The sequence below is a fragment of the Panthera pardus genome, unplaced genomic scaffold (genome assembly GCF_024362965.1).
Source record: "Panthera pardus isolate Hobbes unplaced genomic scaffold, ASM2436296v1 HiC_scaffold_16, whole genome shotgun sequence".
Taxonomy (NCBI): domain Eukaryota; kingdom Metazoa; phylum Chordata; class Mammalia; order Carnivora; family Felidae; genus Panthera; species Panthera pardus.
The window spans coordinates 74,214,958-74,225,063 of record NW_026526721.1 but is presented as its reverse complement, the minus strand read 5'-3'; the positions used below and the strand labels follow the sequence as shown (position 1 = coordinate 74,225,063).

The window sequence follows — 10,106 nt, the reverse complement described above, 5'->3', positions numbered from 1 at the left end:
CGATTGGCTGGGGAAGGGTCGTGGCCTCAGCCGATTGGTTGGGGAAGGGTTGGAGTCCTGTTACGCAGGTCGCTGGGCGTGTTTTGATCAGAAAGTTTGAACGGGTGAGCGGGAGGTTACTCAAGGGGAGGAGGCGCAGTCTGAGGTTTCTGTGAATTTCCCGGAAAAGGGGTCATGTCGGGGACATAGTCACTCAAGGTGGAGAACACAGAACAAGATGGAGTCGGCCGGCGTAGGCCCGCCCTTTCAGCTCCACACCTTGTGCTCCTGGCTTCTGCCCTCTTGGTCACTGGTATAACACCCAGGAAGTCTGTTGAGTGATTTTTTTTTTTTTTTTTCTTGATAACCTGCAGCCTTTGTTTTCTGTACCATATTTTTGGGAATTTCATTTATCGTTTATCAGGTATTTGTTGAGCATGTGTAGTGAGTCAGACATTGTTGTAGACATTGGAGATGCTGAACTTTTTTTGTCCAGTTTCATACGTTTGTATTGTTTTCCAAGGGTTTTTTCAAATATATTTAGGTAATAATATTTATTATACTTTTCTTAGTTATTCCTAGGCACAAAACTACTTAGGAAGGTGCTTGGTAACTATTCCATTCCCTCATTTTTACCACAGTATGTCTTATCTCAGGTAAAAGGTAAAGCTCACAACAAATACCCTTCAAATAATAGCATTTGTTTTGTTACCATTTAGAGTCTGTATCTGGTAGTGGATCTAGTATGTTTCCAAATCAGAGAAACGTGCACAAAGCTAACTCTGCAGGCTTCAGGTCCTTGTCTTCTGCAGGGACACCTTCAGGGCTGTATGAAGACCAAATGAAATGTGGGATTTAAAATCACCTCAAACATAGTAGATACTTCATAGACTCAGCATGAGGTAGGTAGGAAGTGATCAAGGAATTCTTCTCAAAGGCAAGATAGCATCTGTGTCCCCATATCACTGCATTAAGTACATTGTATAAAATGAAGGAACAAAGAAATGGATTTTTAAATTTAGTGTAAAAAGAGTACATTTATCACAGTTATTTTTTCTTTTCTTTTTTTTTGTTTTTTGTTTTTTGTTTTTTTGTTTTGTTTCTTTGAGAGACAGAGAGAGAGAGAGCGAGCGAGCATGGGAGCAGGGGAGGGGCAGAGGGAGAAGGACAGAGAGAGTCTTAAGCAAGCTTCACACCCAGCACAGAGCCTGACGCAGGGCTCTGTCTCACAAGCTTGAGATCAGGTCATGAACGACAGTTAGAGTCAGACGCTCAACCGAGTGAGCCACCCAGGTGCCCCTTCTTTTTTCTTTTCACATTCACCTCCACCCTCTCCTCTCTTCTCCTCTCTTCTCCTCTCTTCTCCTCTCTCCCCGTTACCTCCTAGTAACTTACTTAAATGCCCTTTGTGTCATTTTTGACATTTCAGAGTATGTTGGCACGGTGCCCTGATATTCTAGTTGAAAATATTTTGTAAAAACAGCTTTTTAAAAGGAAAATTTGGCAATTTTATTCTGTGGTCTTCTTATTAATCAGACAGTCTTTTAACTTTTATTTAGAAAAAAAGATATCGCTTATCTCTAATTTTATAAGAATTTGAATTTGATTCAGACTCCACAGTTAGACACCTGCATCAGAGTGGCTCTTGGTCTGTCAATACAAGTAGATCTTGCTCTGAACTCTCTCTTCTGAGTGATGCTACCGAGCCACCCAGTCCCAGATTGTGCAGCTGAGGATGGAGGTCATGGACAGGGCAGAAGGATGGACAGAGCTGGCCCTGCTTGGACTCAGGTCGTGGAGCAAACAGTCAGAATTCTTCTCATGCAGTACACCTTTCCCAAGTAGTATAGCTCAGTGAGATGGTTAGAGGAACTGCCATGGCTTTAAGTACCTGTTTTAGATTTCCATATGTTGTGCTATTTAAGCCAGATGATTTTTTTTAAATTTTTTTTAATGCTTGTTTATTTTTGAGAGAGAGAGAGAGAGACACAGCGTGAGCATGAGTGGGGGAGGGGCAGAGAGAAAGGGAGACACAGAATCTGAAGCAGGCTCCAGGCCCTGAGCTGTAAGCATAGAACCCGACTCAAGCGCAAACCCACAACTGTGAGATCATGACCTGAGCCGAAGTCGGATGCTTAACCGACTGAGCCACCCAGGTCAGATGATTTTTTAAATACCTTGTTCATTTCCAAAATTCTGTCAGACAATTTAGAAAACTCTTTTTCTCCTACTGTCCCCTTTTTAAAAAAATTCTTCAGTTGATGAACTGCACTATGTAGAGCTCTCTAAATACTCATGAAGAAAATAGGTGAAGCTCTTTCTAAGCAACAAGATGAATTAGTTTTAAAAATAAGAATGTGGCCTTATTTTGAGAAAGGAAGTATGTTTACCGGTTTGTTGACTTAAAAAATAGTACAGATTGCCAAAAAATACAGATTAAACTTCCAAGAGATAGGTTGGGATTATAGGTTGGGTTTCTCTAGTTTACTTTTACATAAAAGGAATTATTGTTGTCTCTGCGATAACTGTTATCATGTTTGCTCAGTAAATAGTTGAATTAAAACAGTATGGCTTTTTTTTTTTTCTATATAGATTTGGTGTTAGTCTCAGACTAATACCAAGAAGTAGTAGTGTTAAATTGCTGGGAAATGAAGATGAAGACATTATGTTCTTTATATGCAGCCAGATAGACCTTGTCGAGTTCCTGCAATGCTCATGAGAATTCATAAAAAGGACAATTCTTCCTTTTATTGGCTGCTCATCAAAACTGCTGTCCCACTGATAGAAAGGAATACTTTATGTCTTCAATTGCAGATTATTTTTAAATATAAAAGATAAAATGTTGAATATTAATGTACTTTATATGATTTTTCTATAGATGTAAAGCAGAATGCTTTACAGTTTTGCCTCTAGATCAATAGCTTTGAACCAGTCACTTCACTTTAATTGGTAATTCCCACTAATATATAAAATTGTGTTAAAAGGACAAATATATATATATGTTTATTTATTTTTGAGACAGAGAGAGAGAGCACAAGCAGGGGAGGGACAGAGAGGGAGACACAGAATCTGAAACAGGCTCCAGGCACTGAGCTGTCAGCACAGAGCCTGACGCGGGGCTCAAACTCAAAAATTGTGAGATCATGACCTGAGCTGAAGTCAGACGCTCAACCGACTGAGCCACCCAGGTACCCCACCACAAACTATATTTTAGGAGGCCAGTGCCTTCTCCATTAGGCTACCGGGGCATCACAAACTATATTTTAAAATGGGAGTTGCATGATTAAGTAAGCAATGAAGTAGAATAAATCATGACTTCCATTTTTTGCATATTGGGAGATTGACATGTCCTGTGTGTGAATAGTTTGTGAAAGAAATCTTTATATTTCAGAGAGAAGTTATAGATTTTATTTGGAAGTCTGCAAACATGAAAACATAAAATCAAATAAAATAATGTAAATCTGTCTTCAGTGACTTTGAGGTTTTTGTTGTTGTTGTTTAATACATTTTTTAATGTCTGTTTATTTTTGAGAGAGAGAGCACAAGCGGGGAAGGGGCGGAGAGAGAAGGAGACACAGAATCCGAAGCAGGCTCCAGGCTCCGAGCTGTCAGCACAGAGCCCGACGTGGGGCTTGAACTTAATGAGCGGTGGTGATATCATGACCTGAGCCACAGTCAGAAGCTTAACCATCTGAGTCACCCAGGTGCCCCTGACTGTGGTGTTTTTAAACTTTATACATTTATAGCTAGGAAAGTACATTTGTATGTATTTTTAAAGTGTTATTGCCCTTTTAATACTTGTTGCAGATATTTTCTACAATTTCTTTTGTCTTTTAAATTTAGGACATTTTGACATATAAAGTGTACATTTTAATGTGATCATACTAGTAATCTTTTCCTTTGTAGCTTTCTCCATTTATCCTAGAAAGTCTTTTTCCAGTCTAAGGCCTGTTAGATACACTCCTGTATTCTTTTTTAATTCTTAAAAATGGTTTCATTGGGACACCTGGGTGGCTCAGTTAAGCATCCAGCTCTTAATTTCGATTCAGGTCATGATCTCATGGTCATGAAATCGAGCCCCACGTCAGGTTCCACACAGTGTGAAGCCTGCTTGGGATTTTCTGTCTCCTTCTGTCTCTGCCCTGCCTCCAACTCGTGCTTGCTCGCTCTCTCTCTCTCTCAAAAGAAATAAACATTTTTTAAACAATTGTTTCATTATTTTATATTCTCCTCTGTTGCAGATATTGCTAACCGAGTCCTTGGTTGGACTCCAGAGAATCTGAGAACTCCTTAAAATTCTATATGCAATGATGTATGTGTCTATACGTACATTTTTCTCTGTAACATTCCGTAATTCTTATTACATTCTTAGCGGGGTCAGTCACAAAGCCCATATTCCTCCCCTTTCCAAAAAATTGTTAAGAGCTACTACGACAATCCATTTGAACATTTTTTGGATATAAGGTGATACGTGATGCTAAGGTAATTTTTGTCCCTTTTCCAAAATGGTTTAAGTATCCCAGACAGTTTATTGAATAATTGTCTTCAAAGATTTGTGATGCCTTTGAAAATAAATTCACTTTTAATTAATCTAATAATCTTTTTATCTCCACAGAGAAAGTTAGAGAAATTCAAGAAAAACTTGATGCTTTTATTGAAGCTCTTCATCAGGAGAAATAAATGGTAATAAGTTAGTAAGAGCCTTTTTACTGCATTCATACTGACTAAATGCAAAACATATACTTTTTAACTTATTATAGTTTGTCATTGTACATGACTATATCCTGCTTGTTCCTGAATAATAATTTTAATGTAATTAAATAATTTTAAAGGCAGGAATCTCTGAAATTAATTCTAAATTTCATATGTACAGTGTTCCTCTTGAATACTTGATTGCCTTCGGGGTGAACTAAAAATATCCTCTAGAACTAATTTTGAACAGAGCAAAAGTAAACAAAGCTAAGATATTTCATAATATGCATGTGGCTCATAAGTTTTCTGCATGTAAATAATCAAACTGTAGCCTTCATTATTTTATTTCTCATTGTTCATATTGAGTGGACAATGATGTGTATGTTAACTTGCAAAACATTTTATTTGGCTTGACTAATAATAATTGTTCTTGATTTTATTCTCATGTTTAAAACCATTTCTCCTGTTTAAAGTAACTCAGATAGCCTTAGAATGGAGTACTCTTCTGAATGTGTGGACTCTTATCTAATTCTGTAGTCTGGCATTGTAAGCATGTTCCAAATAAAGTATTGTATATTTAAATACAGATTTTCCGTAGTAGCATAGTAAACTGCTAATTACTGCTGAAGAATTATAATTAGTAAGTCTTTTGCTTTTATTGAAGAAGCTGAGAAAGGGAAGGTGCTCTAATTAAGACATTATCATTTCTTTAAGATATTTAATTAGTCACTTTATCTGTGAGCCTTTCCCTGTAGGCAGCCTGCAACACAGTCAGAACTGGAAGGAGTATTAAAGTAAAACATTCCCTCCCTAGCTGCATTCATTTCAGAAAAGGCCCTGTGACCAAACTACGTGTTTTCCTGTAAGGGAGGCACAGTACATTTGAGAAAGCAAGCCAGAAAAGGAAGTGCAGCTCAGACCACTATCCCTCAGAACAGCATACCAGCAATAAGTGAGAGAGGAAGAAGTTAGAAAGCTTTCCAGTAATGTTTTATTACTTGGTTTTGTCTCTCTCCCCTAAGTTAAGACAGATGTATACATGGATGTACACAAAAATGTATCCAGAGAGTAAATATCAACCATCTTTGACACAGTCCAAAAAGAATTCATTGTTTTCAAGTATCTGTGTTCATAAATGTTTTATACAACTTCAGTGTATGAAAATTTCCTTTTAAAACCATAAAGTTGTTATGATACCTTCCTCCTTGTCATACTTCCTATCAGTAATTCATGTTAGAAATAAACATTTTGAGAGCCTTCTTGATTTGGAGATTCTCCTCTTCAGCACCAAAGTTCACTTGATATTTCTGTTTGTAAATGTGGTTTTGGGGGGAAGAAGATTCATGAAAATCACAGAAACCCCATTAAAAATATAAGCTTCATTTCTCTCTTTAATGAAATGAAGAAGCCTAAAGGCAGCCAGTGTTTTACATAATAGTGTCACTACCCTGAACTGGTTAGTGTGACATCTAGTGTTACTGTTGCTATTGGGAACATGCCTTTTCCTGCCAGAGAGTCTGTCTCAAGTGGAGGCCAGGGTAGTCGTAAGAGCTAAGTTGTGATAATCTGTGTCTATGAGGAAACTATCCCAGTTTTCTTTGTTCTTTACTTGTCTTTAGTCTCCACAGCCCTTCCTAGCCCTTGGGTTTTATAACCCTTTGAACTATTTGAATATTGGAAAGATCAACTATTTTGTACCCTGAAAATCCATTTAAAAGAATAAATGTGGCAAAATTGTAGCCTTGCTTCATTTTGACCATTTTATAAAGTTACCAGTCACTTTAAAAAATAGTTTTTGTGTGTGTGTGTGTTTTAAGTTCATTTATTTATTTTGATAGAGAGCGAGAGCAAGGGAAGGGCAGAGAGAGAGGGAAAGAGAGAATCCCAAGCAGGCTCTGCAGTGTCAGCACAGAGCCCAATGCAGGGCTCAAACTCACTAACTCTGAGATCGTGACCTGAGCCAAAACCAAGAGTTGGACTGAGCCACCCAGGGGCCCCTGAGGAATAGTTTCTTAATGATAGTTTTAACATGTGTTGAGTTCTTCAACCTGATAGTTTTAAGTAATTCATTCTGATAATTGCTGAAGATATTTATACCCAGCACAGCCAAACACAGATTCCTTCTACCAATCAATTTTAATATGTTTTTAAATTTTCTCTGTAAAAAACTAATGACAGTATTTTTTAATTCACACATGTTTAATAAAATTGTCACATTGTTATAGTAGGTGATATTTTAAATTTCATAAAACTAGCGAACAGGCAGTTAAGCTTCAGTATTTTTTTATGATCATGCAGTAATAAAGTTTATTTAGAAATTTTGCATTTGTCTCCCCATACCTTAATTTATCAAATGTGTTTATTTTTACAGAATCCTACTCATAATATAATCACCTCCGCATACATGTGAAGAAAGAAAACTCCAAAGTCTTTTGTCCTGCCTTTTTTCCTTCTGCTATTCCACCTTTCTAAACATGAAATAAAGTCATGGGGTAAAAATACTTAATGCGTATCAGAGGCACTTTGACCATCAGTTGCCTTTTGAATGCACGAAGAGTGGAAATGGCATTAAAATCCTATCTTATTGTATTGAAGTGACACATTGAGATAGTACAAGTGGTGTGGCCGTTAGGTTGAGCCCTTGACGATAAGAAACTTGCTCTCCTGCTTGTGTCATTTGTGGTGGCACTCGTTCACCTAATTCATTAGCCGGTACTGCTCAGTGTCTGTTTCTTCTCTGGGGAAAAAATGCCAGGTGTTGTGAAAAGCTATCAATTGTATATAAAATGATGGTAACCCGCTAACTTGTTGTCTGTATCTGTAAATGTTCTTCATCCAGAAACTATCTGATTATGAAAATTCAGTCCACATTTATCATGTGAAAGAGAACTCGTAAACAGAAGAACCCCTCAAATAGGTTAATTTGGATTGCAGCAATTCCGTGTGCATTCAGTGGAAGAGAGCTCAGCCTTCCCTGACAGCTTAGAGAGCTGCCTGGGAAGCTAACTCAGCAGCAGCTTACCTGTTTGCTTCAATGGATGTTTTTGTACTTTCTGTCTCCATTTGAAGTTCATTCATTTTGGATGTGGTATAGGTGAGCAAGGTTTTCGGTTAACTTTGCGGGGGGGTGGGGGTTACCTGTTGACAGAGCTGTTGGATTGAGACACAGGATAGGGAAGATAAAGAATAATCAGTTGACTAGTTTTATTAGACTGTCAAGCAGTTCAGGGAGGCAGCAGGAAAAGGCTCTTTCATAAGAGTGCATTATTTCAACAGCATGTTAACCATCTCCCTCTTAGCTGAACTTTTAAAGAGAAACATAAAATTGGATTCATTGCAGTTCAGTTACAATACCTTCACAGCATTTTTGTGTGTGTCATAAATACTTTTTTATTGGCTAAAGGACTTTAAAGCAAAGAAGTATACCATTTTTGACTTCAAATGTCTTTCTCATTTATCTCTGCTCTTTGCTTCCATTTTGTTAAGCCTTTAGTATTCTAATAAAAATGCCCATTGTGGACAGTTTTTTGGAGGTTTTTTTTTTTTTTTTTTTTTGAATTCTGTTTTGGTAACAGTTCCCTTGCTACCCTACCTTTTTTTTTTTTTTTTTTTTATTTAGCATCCATAGCATTGTGATTTCTCTTGAGATCTGATGACACTTAATATATAAGGTTGGAAGGGTAGCGCAAAAGATTTCAGAAATCAAGAGTTCAGTATATATTTGTTTTATACTGTTTGATAAGATATGTAAATCCAGGTTTAATCGGCTGGTAGCAGTGTATATTGTTATTTGGTGGATGAGGAGTCTAGAACATTTCATGTGTCTTTCAGCTCTAGGGCTAGTAGGGGAACAGCAAGGGAGTACCCTCCCACGCCCCTCGCCCCGGGTGTTCTGTGCTGAATGTAGAGGTGACCTCACTGGTAAACTCTCTCTAACCAGTGCTGCTTGCTGGTAACCCCTCATTGAAGCAGACACCATGTAATTATTTTTTTTGTAGTTGTAAATCATAACCACTTTACAACTACAAATCTATTTCCAAAGAAATAGGACCGTGTTTATTTGTATGTGCTATGGATGGGGAAAAAATGCCCTCAGCTATAATGTGTAGATTTTTTCTAAACTAAAGGCTGATGTTCAGTGAGACCTTTTATCACATCCCTTTGTATAAATTTAAGAAACGGGGATGGAGAATCTTCATTTCTCTGAGATCAGTGTTTGTAATTTAAACATATAAATAGATGATTAAAAACCCCAAATAAGAGTCCAGACCTCCCACATCCCCCACAGTACATGTAGATGTTACATGACTTCTTTCTCTCGTGGACTACATACTTTTTTTTTTTTTTCCTTTTTAGCCTATCTCATTCTAAGCATGCCTTTTTTTTTTTTTTTCTTGAAAGCTAGGTTGATGCAGATGTTATTAAAAGAAAAAATAAAATTCGGATTCTCAACAGTAAACCCTGTGTGTTGTGTCTGTAGTTCAAAAATTACAAATGATTCAAATTTAAACAGATCGCTTCAGAAATTCAGCGTACAGGAGTTAAATTCTAACTAGACCAGGAATCCTTTGTTTTTCAGGTCAGAATTTGCAAAGAGTAGCGTGAACAAAGCTCTGTATGGGAGACTGAGCAACTGTAAATAAATTAGATCTAAAATTTACTCGGTCAGGGTATCAGTTTTAAGAATCCGTACTCATAGGCAGTGCACAGTGGGAAACAAGTGGTCCTCGCTGCTTCAAGTTGAATCAGCTGAGCTATGGCCACAGGTGAAGCAGTCAGCCTTTCTTAGGAGCTTAATTACATTCTCTCCTCTTTGCATTATCGCCCCTTTTCAGGCTTTACTCCAATGGACTCCTTCCCACAAATAATGTAGCCCCAAGTACAAATGAATAGCATAAAAATGAGGAGGGAACATTGCAGAGAGCGGTGCTTCCTAACCTTATAATTTGGGAGTTTTACATGTGATGAAGAGAGAGCGTAGGCTTAAAAGACAAATTCCTTAGCTAGTTTATAATCTTATATTTATTTTAGATGTATCTATTTGCAAAAAGAAGGCCGACATTTTAGTTTTCCAGTAAGAGGGATCAGAATGATGCTTTTTATCTCTGTGCTTTTTATCTCTTGTTGGCTGTAGTTTCAGGTTCTTTAGCAATATAGAGATGTGCTTGCAGATATACTCACTTTTGGATGATCGTGGCTATGTGTTCAAATATTTAAAACATAACTTTGTTTTTACTTGTTCACTGTGAATGAACTCTGTATTTTTTAAAACCTTCACACTACATGTAGATATTACTGCGGTTTCTGTTTTGCCTGTGCTTTTAACCTAAGGTCATTTGTGTAGATTAGTAATTAAAGTAATTTAAATCATGTTCTAATTCTATATTGGAGAGCACCTTCTACGTTTTCTCTGTGTTAACGAAGGGCTGAGAGAG

At 37.3% G+C, this 10,106-nt stretch overlaps 1 protein-coding gene across 6 annotated transcripts in view; it reads left to right on the top strand.

The window, feature by feature from the left end:
- Nucleotides 1-7,475, top strand: part of OPA1 (OPA1 mitochondrial dynamin like GTPase) — a 93,163-nt gene extending 85,688 nt beyond the window's left edge. For 4 of the 6 annotated variants that reach the window (XM_019448812.2, XM_019448814.2, XM_019448815.2 and 1 more), the window contains 2 exons: nucleotides 4,595-4,662; nucleotides 7,043-7,475. In XM_019448812.2, coding sequence (XP_019304357.2) covers nucleotides 4,595-4,659 — 65 coding nt within the window. In that variant the 3' untranslated portion in view covers nucleotides 4,660-4,662; nucleotides 7,043-7,475. Of the gene's footprint in view, nucleotides 1-4,594; nucleotides 4,663-5,693; nucleotides 5,791-7,042 lie in introns of those variants that run through there. The other 2 variants (XR_002079780.2, XR_002079781.2) reach the window with 2 other exon arrangements.
- Nucleotides 7,476-10,106: the final 2,631 nt, after the last annotated feature.